Source organism: Rutidosis leptorrhynchoides, chromosome 8, assembly GCF_046630445.1.
Source record: "Rutidosis leptorrhynchoides isolate AG116_Rl617_1_P2 chromosome 8, CSIRO_AGI_Rlap_v1, whole genome shotgun sequence".
Lineage (NCBI taxonomy): Eukaryota > Viridiplantae > Streptophyta > Magnoliopsida > Asterales > Asteraceae > Rutidosis > Rutidosis leptorrhynchoides.
In genome coordinates this window covers 266,582,788-266,601,165 of record NC_092340.1, presented here as the reverse complement: position 1 = coordinate 266,601,165, position 18,378 = coordinate 266,582,788, and the positions used below count along the sequence as shown (strand labels likewise).

The 18,378-nt window shown below is 33.1% G+C and overlaps 1 protein-coding gene across 1 annotated transcript in view; it reads right to left on the bottom strand.

Moving 5' to 3' along the window:
* LOC139864197 (GDSL esterase/lipase At1g28600-like) overlaps positions 1 to 17,063 on the bottom strand; it is a 32,993-nt gene extending 15,930 nt beyond the window's left edge. Inside the window, exon 1 of the mRNA XM_071852782.1 lies at positions 16,823 to 17,063. Within this exon, the coding sequence (XP_071708883.1) occupies positions 16,823 to 17,063 (241 nt within the window). The remainder of the gene's footprint in view (positions 1 to 16,822) is intronic.
* Between the last annotated feature and the right edge of the window lie 1,315 nt (positions 17,064 to 18,378).

Below are 18,378 nucleotides of genomic sequence, written 5' to 3'. Positions count from 1 at the left end.
ACCACAGTAACACTCGATTTTCATTTGATAGATATAAAACCAGTTTACTGCGAACTCATATGATTTTTAAAATAAATTGTGATCCGAACATGAGTGTTATAAATTTTAGGCTTACTAAAAATGTATTTAGAAGCTAATTAAGAAATTTCAACACTTTTTATATTTTACCCAGAAATGAGAGGGACAGTTGATGTAATTTTTATTTAATAATTAATGGTCAAAATTTATACCAGAATGACAAAAATAAATAAATATAGTTAATTTAAAAATTTGGGATTTTTTTTGAAGACTTTTATCCGCCCCTGATTTTAAATAGTAGACGATATTCGGTCCGTAAATTACATAGTGAATGGCGGCTATACTGTATGGCACGTTCAATTAAAGTTTTATTATATTATAATTATAGTAATTATATATGTATTATATAAAATTCTAATATATAAGGATACATATAGATAGATAGACTTTAAAGGAACCAGTAAACCATCATATTTCATTCCTTCAACCACCTTCTTTCTCTACTTCACAAATGAGAAACCAAACCTAAATGACATCCATTTTTTTGCTGCTGTTTGGAGACCGAGAAGCACCACCATTCGCCACCCCTATTTTCATTGAACAACCACCACACGCAGCCTGTTCCTATCTTCTGTTGCGTTGTAAACCCAGAACCGAAGTAAACCACCTTCTCTTTCTCTCTCTCTCATCCTTTTTCCTCTCTCTCTCTCTTCGCGAATAATCACCAAACCACCATCATCATTTGCAGCTTACCCTTACTACTGCGGTCTTTAACAGCCATAAACAACCGTCACCACCACAACCATGTTGTTGATCGAGCAAGCCGTTGCTTTTTCTGTCTATGTCGCGAACCAAACCACACCCATTAATTTTCTAAACGGTTCCTGTTACAATCACTATGTTCCATTTTTTTTCCACTGTTATGATCTCGATTATATTGCTGTATTTACGATGAAGGTGGATGATGATGATCATGTTTAAGTGAAGTGGCGAGGAAGATTGATTACGAAATGGGTGTTGTGTAGAAGAAGAAGAATGAACGGGAATAATGGATAAATCGATATAAGCTGTGATTTAAACAGAAATGTCTTCAGCAGAGCAATGGTTCAAGTTGCTGTGTTAGGCGAGATAGGCGAGAGGACCAGGGTTCAATTCCAGGATGTAACATTTTTTTTCTTTTAACAATAATTCTGATTTGGGCCGAAATATTTTGTTGTGGAATTTTCAATTTGGGCCGAATTATAGAGAACGGGTTATAAAGATTTGAGTGGACTGTTAAAATAGAAAAACAGGGTTAGAGAAATGGTTTAGGGGTGGTTGCATGGAACGAGAGGTCTTGGGTTCGAGTCCGGTTTAAGGCGTTTTCTTTTTAAAAGAGTTTTTGAGGTAGTTTTCCATTTTAAAAATTATTATTATTACTATTATTATTATTTTTATTATTATTATTATTATTATTATTATTATTATTATTATTATTAAGTGTTAATATTATTTTTATTTATTATAGTTATTATTGGTATTATAATTAATATTTGTTGGTATTAAGTATGATGAATCTTAGAATTTTTATTATTGTGAACATTATTATTAATTATTGTTATTATTAGTACTAGTACATGAAATGAATATAACTTATGATTACAAGTAAAGTTACAAAAATGAATATTATCATTATTGTTGTAAGTTGAGTATTATTATTACTATCATATTACGATTTATTATTAACAGTAAATATTAGTATTATCATTATTATTATCATTATTATTATCATTATTATGTTATCAGATCATTACAAGTATTATTAATATTACTAAGCATCATTGTTAGAATTATCATTTAAACATTAATACTATTAAAATGATTACTAACATTATTATTAAAACTATTATTATTAAAATTACCATTATTATTAAAAATATTATTTTTATGAAAACTATCATTATATCTTATCATTATTATTATCCTTTCATCAAAATATATTATTATTATTATTATTATTATTATTATTATTATTATTATTATTATTATTATTATTATTATTATTAAACCCATATTTTCCAAAACTATAATTTTAACCAATAAACGATATATATATATATATATATATATACACACACACACACACACACAAAGATATATTTAATACACATAACATAACAAAAGTAATATTTTTATTTAAACATATATAAAAAGAATATATAGAAAACGTATAGGCTATTAATATAAAAATAATATAATTAATAAATTTATATATATATATATATATATATATATATATATATATATATATATATATATATATATATATATATATATATATATGTTGGTTCGATTTCAATTATGTATATTAATGAATATACAAATAATATAGGTTCGTGAATCCGAGGTCAACCCTACACTTGTTCAATGTCGTCATATGTATTTTTACTACAAAATACAGTATGGTGAGTTTCATTTGCTCCCTTTTTAAATGCTTTTGCAATATATATTTTTGGGACTGAGAATACATGCGCTGCTTTTATAAGTGTTTTACGAAATGGACACAAGTACGTGAAACTACATTCTATGGTTGAATTATCGAAATCGAATATGCCCCTTTTTATTAAGTCTGGTAATCTAAGAATTAGGGAACAGACACCCTAATTGACGCGAACTCTAAAGATAGATCTATCGGGCCCAACAAGCCCCATCCAAAGTACCGAATGCTTTAGTACTTCGAAGTTTATATCATGTCCGAAGGAGGTTCCCGGAATGATGGGGATATTCTTATATGTATATTGTGAATGTCGGTTACCAGGTGTTCAATCCATATGAATGATATTTTGTCTCTATGCATGGGACGTATGTTTATGAGAAATGGAAATATGAAATCTTGTGGTCTATTAAAATTATGAAATGATTATTTATGTTAAACTAATGAACTCACCAACCTTTTGGTTGACACTTTAAAGCATGTTTATTCTCAGGTACGAAAGAAATCTTCCGCTGTGAATTTGCTCATATTAGAGATATTACGTGGAGTCATTCATAATATATTTCAAAAGATGTTGCATTCGAGTCGTTAAGTTCATCAAGATTATTATTAATTCAATTATATTTGGATATATTATGAAATGGTATGCATGTCTGCCAACTGTCGATGTAAATAAAAGTTTGTCTTTTAAAAACGAATGCAATGTTTGTAAAATGTATCATATAGAGGTCAAGTACCTCGCGATGTAATCAACTGTTGGGAATCGTTTATAATCGATATGGACTCCGTCCGGATAGATTACGACGGGTCTTCACAACAAGCATGCATAAACATATATACTCGAGCACTAGACATGGATACACAATTAATATATAAAATATAAGATATGAATGCTTACGTATCAATATTGAGATTCAATATTGTAGGAAAGTACGTAGACGCAACAGAGATGATAAACACTAGATTTGATTCACAAATATACCCTCGAACATTACCCATAACCTCCTTGGCAATAACCCATAATTTCTTTAGCTCTATCCCGCTCAAAAACCCATTTTGAAGGTGACACGCTCATAACCTCGTCGTAGTATTTTATGTATATATACTACTAATAATAATATTATAGTAATAATAATAATAATAATAATAATAATAATAATAATAATAATAATAATAATAATAATAATAAATAATAATAGTATGTGGAGACCAGATCGAGCTTTTATAGTATGTGGCCTGCTACAGTACCTCATGCGATCGCATGAGTTTTCAGTGTTTTTGCCATGCGATCGCATGGCCGCCTTATCCGTTTTTGTTTGCTAGTTCGTCGACATCAAATAGTGTTACTGTAGCAAATAGTGTTACTGCAGTAAATAGTGTTTACTGTAGCAAATAGTGTTTACTGTAGCACTCTAGCAAAGTACGGTTTCACTGTAGCAAATAGTGTTTTACTGTAGCAAATAGTATTTTACTGTAGCAAAGTCATTTTTACTGTAGCAAATAGTGTTTTACTGTAGGAAAGTCGTTTTTACTTGTACATATATATATATATATACATACATATAATTGTTCATGAATCGTCGAGAGCAGTCAAATGTAATTGAATACATGAAACAGTTCTAAAATTTTGAGATTCAACTTCATAGACTTTGCTTATTGTGTCGGAAACGTTAAAGATTAAGTTTAAATTTGGTCAGAAATTTTTGGGTCATCACAGTACCTCCCCGTTAAAGAAATTTCGTCCCGAAATTTGAGTGAGGTCGTCATGGCTAACAATAAAAAATGTTTTCATAACGAATATGAGTCGATAAATAGAGTTTTATCACCATTGAATAACACGGATAAAACAATCCGATTACTCGAAGCGTATGAGAGAAGTTATCGTAATAAAGTGAAATAAGGGAATAGAGATTCATCTTAACTTTTGAAGTATTAACGATTGATTTCCGGAATTTAAGGAATAGAAAATCTTCATAATATATATAAGATTTGATTCTTAGGAAATTGCGGAAATTAGGATTTTCTTTGATTAAATGCGTAATCTACCTCGATTGCTATGTCTGATATTTCGCTATAAATTGACCTATTCCGTTTCATTTATTTTCACCACTCCTATAATCTTCTTTCTTATTTCATACATCCCAATAGATTGTGAAAATTCTTAATCCAGTTCTGATTCTTGATATTTTCCTGGCTATCGTATCCTTCATTCTTCTTTTTCATCTGCCACCAGAGGAATTTATTTTCTTCTACTATTACCTTGGGGTTATAGTGTTTTTCATTCTCCCGTGTCTTTATATTGCTATACGCATTGATATACACGGTTTGAAATTTCGGGGTTGTTATCGGGCTTTATATTCTCCATTATATTTCGAAGCTTCATGCTTTCGTTATCTCTTCCCGACCTTAAGTCAAGCGGATAATGGTCCAGAATTCGTAGGTATGAAGTTTCAGATGAACATAACTAATGTTCTAAGAAAGAAATGGTAATAGCACAATCTGACTTGTCAAATTACCAGAATACCTCGAAAAAGATCGAATCATTAAGAAAATATTTTCTTGATATTTTTAGAGATTATATAGAATGAAAGAGTTATGTAACATGGTTCATGATGAGGGTATGATCTGTGAACTTTTATCACGTTCCATTAGAAACTCAGCATGACTTACTGTAATATAATCACGTTGATCAGGTGTCATTATATTATACTAACTCATGCTTCAGTTCCCAACATTACTTCAAAACATCCATTTTTTTCGAATTTTTCAGATTTTAGAAACTAAAATAGTTTCTTTTATGATGTAACACATATAGTGCGAAGAGATGAATGATTTTCGATAAGAATAGGTATGAAGATATCTCCAGAAATATCGAGGATATTTATAATGAAAGATACGATGATATCTTAGAATTTCTAATATCAGAGGATGATGCAGAAAATCTGTCTGTGAAGGTTTAGAATAAGAAGTAAGGTTCTTACTAATGGTTTCAGCAGTCACTGACTCATTTGGATTCTTTGAAGGCAGGTTTAGTCTTTGTGATTTATCCACAGCCTCTTACATACTTTACTCAATCTGTTTTTCAGTTCCAAACCTTCTCTTTTTCTCAGCTTTACCACCATACTATTCATTATCATCAAACTTTTGACTGTTAAGGTCGTTTACAGTTTTTGCTGCTTCATCAGCATTTTTCCAATTTCAGAGAACTAGTTCATAGTTTGGGATGTTTTCAGAAACTTCACATTCGAAGTATGTAAGTCTAGAAGATAGATGTTATCTATATATAACTGTTGTCGTAGAAAATGCTGCGAGATTCAAAATACTGATTGCTAATTCCCGGTGGTTGGTATGGCAATTATTATTACAAGATGTGGATGAGTACCTGATAGAGTTTCAATGAGTATAAGGATTTTTCGAAAGGTCAAGGATTAATAAAGTTGTTGGTAAATTTACTGCTAATGTGGTGGAACATGAAAGGTTCCCCAGTAACAAGAACGTATATGTCAAGGTTATAATAAGGTTAATCTGAAAAGTCGAAGTTGACTAGTTGGAAGTGTGATAAAACTGGATACTTTGAAAAGGAATTGCAAGATTATTTTCGGTAATAACAATGCTAAAGGATCTTTCACAGTTTTGAAGTCAAAGTATAGCTTTGAAAGATGTAGAGATCTAAGAATGATGTCACTTGTTAAATCTTGACTTGGATTCTGCTCTGTCAGAATATGTAATTGAATTTGAACAAGAATGGTTGTTCAGATTTCTATGAACGAATGTATAGCGTTGTGAAAGTAGTGTAGATAATGATTTTTGAATAAACGAATGATGTACTGTGTAACATATTAATTGTGAACTCAAATATTTCTCAGGTATTACCTACCTGTTAAAAAAAATTTCACAATTAATACTTTGTACAAAGAATTTTCATTACAGTCTTTATGAAAATATATGTATGTATATTTTCTTTAGATGTAATACAGACTTAATGAGTTAATATCATATTAAGTTCATTTGATTTTTGCTTGAATTAGAAATAAATAATCTCTAAAACATTAGAGATTACATAATCTTCGCGGAGTATTTCATTAATGAAATCAATACTTCATTATTTGTTCTTATTGATATTCCTCGGTGAAGGATGTTGTTGCTCGTGGAATTCTTGCGAACTTCGCAAGGCACAGGTGATGTTTTCTAGAAAGTTTCGAGTACATCGAAAATGAAAATGTAAAATCTATTATGTAATTGAATAATACACTTGGTTTATTATGAAATGGAATTCATTGAGTTGAAACAGAGATTGTAGTTAACGAAGGTTAAGTTGTTAACGAAGGATGTACATCATAGAATATTAATAATATGAATTTAACCGAGTAATATTTACCCTTTTTCAATTTATACATAATAGCTTAGTATGAAAAGATATATTAGAATTTTCAAAATCTATATAATATATAAATTCTTTGGAAATAGTGAGTTAATACTTCATAACTCATTATCTTAATATACCCATTGGTGATTGTGGTGTCGATATCATCGGTGGTTATGGAGTTGGTGGAGCTTGTGGTGATACAGGTGTTGCTGGTGGTACTTCTGGTGGCGCTCGTATAACAAGTCTAGTTTGTAAATCACACACCATTCCTGTCAGGGTTTCTATTCTCCCCTCTACATCTCTATTCATCTGATTTATGGTTAGAACTGGGATAAATAATCTCTAAGATTTTAGAGATTACATAATCGCCGTAGGATATTTCTCCAATGAAGTTATGAATCAATACTTCATCGGTTATTGTTGTTGGTACTCCTTGGTATCTATGGTGCGTATGACGTTGATGTTCAAGGTACATATTGTGATGTTGAGGCTTGCGGTGCGGATGTTGTTGGTGGTGGTAATGGTACTGTTGGTGTTGTTGTTGGTGGAACTGTTGATGCCGGTGATTCTGCTGGTGCTTGTAACCTTTGCACCATATTCTCCAAAGCCACTACCCGAGCGCGAAGCTCGTTGACTTCTTCTACTACACCGGGATGATTGTCGGTTCGGACGAGCGGATGAATAAGATTCAGAATTTGAGATAGTATATTATCGTGACAAGATACTCTGAAAATGAGAGAGAAAATGGTGTCTCAAACAGGTTCGCCGGTAAGTGCTTCAGGTTCTTCGCCAAGAGGGAAATGTGGTGGATGGAAGGGATCACCTTTTTCTTGTCTCCAATGACTAAGCAGGCTACGAACCCATCCCCAATTCATCCAGAATATGTGATGGCTGATTGGTTGATCCATTCCGGTTACACTGTCTTCGGAATTCAGGTGAATATCCATATCAGAATAGTTGTCGGAGTTTAAGGAATTTGAACTAGATACGGGATCCATCTTGTATAATTAGGGAGATGATTTTTGATATGCATTAGATTATAGAATTTAGTTTGGTATTCTTTAATACATAATTTACATATGTATATATAATACCAAATTCCATAAATCACGGAGAAATTTTTGGAAGATGTCAGGAAAAGTTTACAGTAACAGATACGCTAAGATATGAATTTTTGTCTATACACTATTTATGCAATAAATGCAGGAAAACATGTCTAGACTTAAGAATGATAAGCATGTAATTTTCGACAAGAAATGATAAGCAAAACTTTTAACATGCAGACACGGTCGAAGTCCAGACTTACTAATGCATCGTAACAACTATCAGTTAGACACACTCATGCAAGACCTGGTTCGCTAGGACCAACGCTCTGATACCAACTGTGACGATCGCTCCAAATCCATATGGACGAACACGTCATTCATCGATTTCATTGCGAGGTATTTGACCTCTATATGATACGTTTTGTAAACATTGCATTCTTTTGAAAAGGCACACCATAAATGAATATTTAAATCAAAGGTTTTCGACATCTGATGATTTCTACATATAGACAATCACCGTAAATAATAGTTTAAAATAGTAATTCCGTTGATAATGTAGTCAAAATAAGATACATGGTGATGATTTGGTGAATGCAACGTTTCCTTGATAAATATGCCATGTAAGACTCCATGCACATAGCTTGTCTAACATATAAGCAAATAGCGGAAGACTTGTAGGGAACCTGAGAATAAACATGCTAACAAGTGTCAACACAAAGGTTGGTGAGTTCATAGTTTTAGTGTTTCGCATAATCTGTATATAAAGGTGGATCACAAGATTTCAGTTGTTTCATCCAGAAACGTTTATCAAAATATTCTATAAGATTGAGCACCCTGGTAACTAAGCTTTAACGTTTATCTAATAAGTACCCCTGTGTTTAACATGCAACCAACATGTACGATACACTCAAATAGCATACGTCTGTTTTATAGTTCAGGCTAGGGTTTCTATACCTGGAACAGACGGGGATGTCAAGCCCTATGGATCCATATACTACTACTCGCGCCCACCAGTTCTTATAACTGGCAGTTAACAGTTACCAAAGCTAAGGGATTTTCGGTTCAAACTCGGTGTAGAATTTAGTATGTACTTGTATCCATTGCGTTTAAAATAAAGTGCATGTATTCTCAGCCCAAAAATATATATTGCAAAAGCAATTAAAAAGGGATCAATGAAACTCACATTAGCAGTACATAAAGTCGTTCACCGAAATGTGACCGAAACTTGAAATACCAAATAACCGTAGATCTCAACCTAGAGAACATATGTTGGTCAATAATTGTCTATCAAGCTAGGTCGGGTCATAGTGTATCGAAATCCTAATGCTCGAGATCAACATACAAAAGTTATCCAAAGTCGTTTCAAAAAGTCATTCTGACTTAATACTATAGTTGAATGATCATGGCAATCGAAACATTTTAACATTTCACATAGTTTCCCAATTCTTGTAAAATTAGTCTATAGTTTTTACGAGGCTTTAAAACATGATAAAACAGTCAATTTTGACAATTGTTCAACAAAACGAGACGTGCCTTAAATAAGGATTCATTTACTCGGCTGGTAATATTTAAAAATCCATTTTATCAATCTCGTAAACAAGTTGTTTAAATCTTAATTGCAGATTCAAAAGCAATTTCAATTAACGTTGATCATAATTCAGTTGCCCATATCTTTTAATTCGTTCATCGAAATTTCGCGATTTCTAAATGAAAAGTTATTGATTTTTCGCCAGCTTTCCAAAAACATGCATATCATATACCTTTTATCAGTAATATATATATATTAAATTCGTGATTCATCATAAACTGTTTAACGACAAAATTTAGCATACAAGCATGCATAAACAAATATACTCGAGCACTAGACATGGATACACAATTAATATATAAAAGATAAGATATGAATGCTTACGTATCAATATTGAGATTCAATATTGTAGGAAAGTACGTAGACGCAACAGAGATGATAAACACTAGATTTGATTCACAAATATACCCTCGAACATTACCCATAACCTCCTTGGCAATAACCCATAATTTCCTTAGCTCTATCCCGCTCAAAAACCCATTTTGAAGGTGACACGCTCATAACCTCGTCGTAGTATTTTATGTATATATACTACTAATAATAATATTATAATAAGATTAATAATAATAATATTAATCTTAATAATAATAATAATAATAATAATAATAATAATAATAATAATAATAATAATAATAATATAATAAATAATAATAGTATGTGGAGACCAGATCGAGCTTTCATAGTATGTGGCCTGCTACAGTACTTCATGCGATCGCATGAGTTTTCAGTGTTTTTCGCATGGCCGCCTTATCCGTTTTTGTTTGCTAGTTCGTCGACATGAAATAGTGTTACTGTAGCATATAGTGTTTACTGTAGCAAGTACGGTTTCACTGTAGCAAATAGTGTTTTACTGTAGCAAATAGTGTTTTACTGTAGCAAAGTCATTTTTACTGTAGCAAATAGTGTTTTACTGTAGGAAAGTCGTTTTTACTTGTACATATATATATACATACATATAATTGTTCATGAATCGTCGAGAGCAGTCAAATGTAAATGAATACATGAAACAGTTTTAAAATTTTGAGATTCAACTTCATAGACTTTGCTTATCGTGTCGGAAACGTTAAAGATTAAGTTTAAATTTGGTCAGAAATTTTCGGGTCATCACAGTAAACCATTCAGATTTGATAACAGGTGATTTGTGCTCCCAAATTTAATTGAATTGAATTCCGTAAATCGAAATGGCTATTTTACGTACAGAAGGTTGGTCGGCTCATGTTATATCCAAAATTATGTAGACAACTGCTGAATAGGGATTGAAGATGAAAATATTGTTTGGTTGTATTTCAATTAGAAATGAAGAGGCAACTAGTGATCAATGTCTAATATTAGAAGGTTGCAATCCAAAGTTACTTGGGTAAAGCTTGTTGATAAAACAATACACGATTCTTCCACATCATCATGTCTAATTTTAGAAGGGGCTCTTCGCGCAAGGATCTGATCGATGGGGTTCTGAATTATTTTGTAGCTTTGTTTGACTTTTAGGATCAAGGTCCAAGGTCATCCTATTGATGGGAAAGACCTGTACAGAAGTTCGATATTATTGGAGGAGCAACTGCGAGTCAGCTTCTGATAGGAGGAGGCATTTGTTAGGAATTCGTGAGGACCCAAACCAAGAAACATGAACTTCCATGATTACAAGCCCACTACGACAAACGAATAACTAAAGCATAACGATTAGGGGTGTTCATCGGTTCGGTTTGTTTGGTTTATTCAGTTCGGTGTATTCGGTTTTGAAATTTTTTTGGGCAAAACCGAAAACCGAATTCAAAGTTAAAACCGAACCGAACCGAAAACTGAATTCGAATTCGGATTCGGTTCGGTTTTCGGTTAAAACAGAAAATTATAAAAAATATATAAATTTTAGGAAAAGTCATCTACTGTACCAGCCTTTCAATATTAAGCACAAAATCATCCATGGAAACTTAATTCGAGCGAGAATTATAGCAAAAAATAATATGCCAGTTGCCACTTAGGATTTACAATTTTATGAATATAGGAAAGAGTAAAGATCATTAAATTCTATGAAAGCTTACATTAATTTAACGCATACAACAAAAGAAAAAAACCTGGTTTGATGTAGTTATTGCGCTCTTATAGGGGCGGTACTTAGTGGAACCCAAAGGGGGTATCCGCCCCACCTGGATTTTACGGAACAAAAAATTTTACACTACAAAAAAAAATTACAAAAAATAAGGTTTTTTTTAGTGTTTGCTCCTGCTGACAATGAAAAATTTATTAAATTTTTACACCGCCCCGTCTGTATCCGAGTTCAAGTTCCGCCACTGCCCTCTTAAACTCCTTCTCCAATGTAGGCCTTTGTAAAAGCACAATTTAAAAACAGATACAAAGTAATTAACTTTAAGAAAATATACAAAAGAGAATGAATTTGAAGATGAGAGGAAAAAATATATACCAGTAATACCACCATTCCAAACCCTGTATAGCCAAACTTTTGAGTTCGTCTCAGCTATCAATTTTTCCAGAGAACCACAGATCGTAGATGTTTTAAATTGAGTTTTCGAATTAAGTGTGTGTGCATTGAGTTTTGAGTTTAGTTAAATATGTAAAAGTTTATTACAGAGATATCAATATTGATCCACGGAGGAATTATATTATACTCACTACTTTTTAACTTGTTTATTAATAATTTAATATGGAAGACCGTGCAAGAAATGAGCGGGATTTGAAAACCATTTGCTAAATTGTTACTGCCTAACAATTAATTAAAAATACCAATATACGTAATATATATATTAAATATTAATTTGAATTCGGTTTTCGGTTTAACCGAATTCAGAATTTTCAAAACCGAAAACCGAACCGAAAACCGAATTCAAATTCGGTTTCGGTTTCGCTCGATCCGAAAACCGTTTTTCAAATTCGGTTTCGGTTATTTTCGGTTTGGTTCCGGTTTGGTTTCCGGGTTAAACGGTTTCAAACCAAATACTGACCACCCCTAATAACGATAAATAAAGATAAATGACGCGGAATTTAATTAATGTGGTTATATCCCAACTTCAAAACACAGAAAAGAGTTCACTCCACGGGTGAAAACCAAAGATTTTACATTATAATATCCGTGCACATGGTTATTGGTTACAAGAAATATATTTAAAGTGCTAGACTAAGACGAATCAAATACAAACGAGGACTCCTAGGCGCGTTATAATTATGGCCGCTCAATAGCCTCCTCGAGGTTGCGAGATTTGTTGCCTTATTTCCTTGCGTTCGCGAGCCATCCTCGGTCAGGAATTTCAACTTGCTCGATCAACATAACTCGCGTTTGTTTCATTCTTCTTTGCACTCAACAATCTCCCACTCGAAGGAGACATTAAACAACCTTCACCAACCAGTCAACTATGTTTAATTCAAATTCACAGTAACTCTAGATTAGCCGATTTAAAAACTCCTTTAGATTCTGCCGGGTGAGACACCCGAACACGCCGCATTCCCATCGCTAACCTACTATGTAGTGAAGTCTCGACACCAAAAACACCGCTGAGAAAAAAAACCAATCTCATAGTTACTAGCTTGGGCCATCTCGATTTCTTTCATCACCATCTTCTTAGAAGACCCATCTTCTTACACTAGAAGACACATTAAAGTATGCGACTTCTCAATTTTTAGGATTCTTTCATGAGACAACGTCGTCTCACATATCAATTTAGACACATCCAATCCCGAATCCACATGTCAACGATCACTCGTTCATATTATCCCCATTTGTTTATGATTTCCTTTATCAACAATAAAAAAACCCCAACAGACGCCTTTGTAGATCTTTCATCAAAGTACCCTAGTGAGAACGTAATCACCACCTTGAAATCTACCACCTTTTTCAACTTTTCCTATTCTCGTTGGGGTACACTAACCTCCTCATAGCGCTATGAAATTCACAAACCCCATTTTCTCTCCCAAGCACGCTCCTACTGTACGAGTAAGAAATAAAACACAACTACTCGAGAAGAAACTTGGTTTGTACCGCCGGTCAGTCGCAAATTACTTTGCCATTGGAGAGTAATATAAGTAATCGAAGCCCTAGTGTTACCCTAAATCATCACACTAATCTTGAGAACCTTGGAGAACAACGTCACATAATCATCACCACAACTTCACTAGTAGACTAACTCCCACTAACTCGAAAACCTCCGTCGGTTACCATACTCATATTGAGTTCCCCAAACCCTCAACAATCATATAAAGCTCAAGTTCCAGGACTTACAAGATTATCCGCCCCGTCCTTCACCTAAAGACTCCTAATTGATCACACTAGAGGAAAACCGCTCCTTTTATTGAAACATCAACCAAACCCGAGCAACCGTCAAACGCGTTCTATCTGACACCCTTCGACAACCAATTTTTCTAGTGAAAAGGAGCTCAAATCAACCCACATATTCCATAAACCCTGGAACATCCGACTAAAAGCTTTTCGTCCAGTTTCAAACCCGCAAGTGCCAAACTTCCCCGATAACTGCCACTGTCGACTTTCAAACCGATGCAATGTGTTCATTACAACACCGCCCTAATCTGAGTTAAACCACCCTACCAAGCTCTCGTAACAAACCAACATCCCTTAAAATCCAGCACATATCACTCGAAGTATCACAAGACAAAACCGTCTAGCACTTGCGTCATCAAACACGAAAAGTTCATCCGGAAACTGCCCAAATTCTAAAATTTGTATCTGAAAATCCAACGGCCCGATCAGCCTCGAAATTGTACCACTTGTAGACCCATGTGTCCGATATGTACAACCCAAATTTCAAGTTGTTCCAACGGTTAACGAACCCGCTATGAATTTTCTCCTACAGGTGCGCATGCACATCCGAATTTTGCTCAATCGTTCCTTCGCACGGGATAGCGAGGAACAAGAACCCGGATCCATTTACCCGGATCTCCTGAAAAACTCTCCGCAACGAACCCATCGACCCGAGTCCTGGTGTAATCAACTCCGTGGATACATAGATATATTGTAAGTTTACCGCGACCAACTAAATCACTTGGTCTCGATACATGTTTCAAACAAAACCCTGGATCTCGTTGTTTTAAAAAACCCTAATGAAAGAACCAAATCATCAACCATATCGTATACCTGCTTTCAATTTACTTAGTGCAATTTATCGAGAGCTGCCAGCTCGACGTGGTTGGAGTGTGTTTGTCCTAAGTTTCCTTGGCGGTATAGATGGGCATGTTCAAACATTGTTGAAATGGAGATCGGTGTGGGGTTTGTTCAAAGTTTTCAAGTGGGAGATTGTTAAGTATGGTGAAGATTTAGAACAAAGAAAAAGTGGGACCAACATAATGTCACTCCCGGTGACATATTGTCATCATTGGTGACATGTAGTGTCATAATGTGACATATGAGAGCATATTAGAGCTGGTGGAAAATAGCATGTCGCATATGGTGACATTGATGTCACCAAATGTGAGATTTGGGTCGATCACGAAGGATCTGGAGTCCAACAAGTTGTTTCTTTGTTTGTTTTCTCCTATAAATATAACTTCTATGTAACATGTACTGTGTGCACGAATATTATAAAGACTAATCTCTTTGCTCCCGTGGAGGAAACCCTTCTTCGTGTTTTGAGTTGGGATATAACCACGTTAAATCTTTGTGTCATTTTAATATTTGTTTATCGTTTTATGCTTTAATTGTTCGTTTATCGCTCATGGGTTTGATGATTGGTTTAAATCATGTGTCTTGTTAGGTCCAATAATTCCTAACAAATGATGGTCTAAACTTTATTTAAACTAAACGCCTTTTTGGAAGTGGGTTGTGATAAACTCGTTTAGCCATGATCTTTTCATGGAAACCTAAACATTACATCATTAAGTCAAGTCTCTCAAGGAGCTCACCTATTTGGAAAGACTTGTGCTCTCTACCGAGTGAAGACAACATGATCGAGGTAATCGGGCCACAAAAATGGAAATTGAGTTTGGGCAATGCTAACCTTATTTCTTTTTGGTACGAGTCATGGCTATACGAGGCACCCTTAAATTATTCATTGTTTCACGTGTATCTGTGTTCAAGCAGAGCTATGCATTGTTAATCAATTAACGTCTGGGTATGCTGCTAATGAGCCTGTGTTTAGCACTGCTGGTTATATAGCCCATTACAATTTTTTGAAGATGGTTGGTCAACCACAGGGCCTGAGAGGGTCACTTTCTGAGGATGTCTTGGTACTAGATCAAGAACGCACAATCATTTGGGTTCACTCTCGAGATATATGACGACTATTCGATCAGTCTCGGAAGGCATGTGACAACTATTGTTATCTAGTGAAGATATATATTCGAATTGGGCTTTAAAGATTAAGAATAATTCTATTACGTCCAACATCATTATCTTTGACATTCTCTCGAATCACGGATTCACGGTGAAGTGGTAACGGGTATGGGCGTTGAGGCCTCAAACTTCTAGTCCTTAATTGGACCCTCAACGATTTAGTCTATTTGAACATAATTTCACGAATTAAAGCTTTAAATAGATACCTAGTAAGATTAATAAAGCTTATAGTCTTCTTGTGAGCCCCAATTGCAAAGTTATGCCATTCACATCAACTTCATTTGTGGATGTCCCAACAGAAGTTATTAGTCAAGCATACTTAGAAAGTCTATATGTAAATATATATATATATATTTTTTACAGCGATTGGGATCACCCGAGGAGGACTAAACCACCCGCTGAGTTCATCTCCCGTTTCGACTATGCCGATGCAGTGATAATAACCCCGCCCTCATCACTACCCATTACACAAATTTTTATAATAATCAACGAAATATATGTCCACATCAAGACTTGACTTTAAACCCTCAACCTCTCAATTGAAAAGGCAACTAACAGTACCGTTAGGCCAATAGTGCTTTCGTATTTTGGTTTCACTTTTGATAGGTAGATCGATTGTATCTATGGTCTAATGTGGGAGATCAAATCTCTTTATCTACGTTGTAACCTCGGCCATTCACCACTGATCGATGAATTGGTTCCGCAATTTACATATCTTAGTCTTTTCGTCAGAAAAAATCGACTGATTAAAGTTTGATATTTAATATTTTATAGCAGAATATACATTTATTATCTCATTACTATGTCTTATATTTAAATATTATATAATTTTAACATAGCTAAATAACATTTATAAAAAACCATTTATTCGATCGAACTTCTGCTCTAAAGAAACAGAAATTTGTTAGTATATTATAATTATAAATTAATAACATAAAAACATCTGATCCTAATCCAATAATAATAAATTAATCCTAAAACACTCAAATTAACCACACATGGATAAAATATATAAATAAATCAAATTAATTAATTAACATACCTAAGAAATCGATGATGAGACGTCCATTAGAGCAACGGCCAGTTGGTTGATGGAAGAAGGTTTCCCCATAAGGAAGATGAAGACTTGGATATGATTTATTGGATATGGAAGCCAACTGTTTTAGGCTACCCGTGTCAGCAAGCGAGTCACCAAAACTGATGATGGACGTATAGCATCCATTAGCATACAACCTGTAATTTAGTGACACTATTAAAATCGCCAGCAAACAACAAGATGCCATTAGAATTGAATAACTACTTTTATCTATCTATCTATCTATCTATATACACTAATTCCCTCCATTATATATAGATATATCGATACAGATATATTATACATATATTAAAATATTTATAGTTAAGAAGTTAAAATTATGAACTTCAAGTAGTCTGTAGAAGGTGTGCTATATTATTTCTAAATTAACTTCGAAAGCTACCCATCAGGCAGATATATATATTTTAATAAAGCAAAACGCGCGTTCTATTATAAAAATAGGCAAGATTATTTTGAAAGATATATTTATTACTCCCTCCCTCCCATATTAATAATCCAGTATTCTATTTTAAAATGTCTCAAATTAATAGTCCACTTTCATATATAAAAAAAATAAAAAGCTTAAGTTCTATTATACCCTTGATGTATGTGGATAGGATTAAAGGAGAAATAAAAGATAAGGGTAAAACTGGAAAGTAAACAGAAAATACAGTACTTTTTATGACATTTTCTTAACTGTGTGTTTTTTGTCTGTGGAGTATTAATATGGGACGGAGGAAGTATTATTAATGTTTTCTTAACAAAAAAAAATCTATATATATATATATATATATATATATATATATATATATATATATATATATATATATATATATATATATATATATATATATATATATATATATATATATATATATATGGTGGAGATTTATGTTTATTATTATTTTAAAGATATCTTTATTATTATTTATGTTTTCTCAATCTATACAAACCTTTTGTTTTCAAAAAGCAGGTACAAACCTTCATGTCATTATTAATGGTTTTTTAAAAGAATTATTATCTTTTATGTGTTGTTTGATAATGAAATTTATCACACCTTGAATGTTTTATTATTATATGTTTGGTAAACAACAAGAATTTGAATATCATTAACATACGTCAAATCATATTGTGACTATTTAGAATGAACGTATATAGTATGATAGAAGAATTAAAAAATAATCATGATTTTTGCGAGATTGAACTAAATATTTCGAGTCTCTCTTTTATTGTTAAATAAGTACCATTTATGATAAGGAAAATAGTAATTGTAACGAAAATTAGAAGAGAGTGGTGAGAGAATTAATGTAGTTCATTTATTCTGACAAGTTAACAACGACAAGTTTCTTAGTCGAAATTTTTGATCCCACGGGTCATTAAACTAAATGACTTTATCATTTACATTCACTTAATACATAAAACATATCATTAAACTGTTTCGTTTAAACAACTATGTGGTTCCACGAGTCATTTCACTAGTATATTACTAAACAACCAAAAATTCAACATACAAAAAGAGGGAC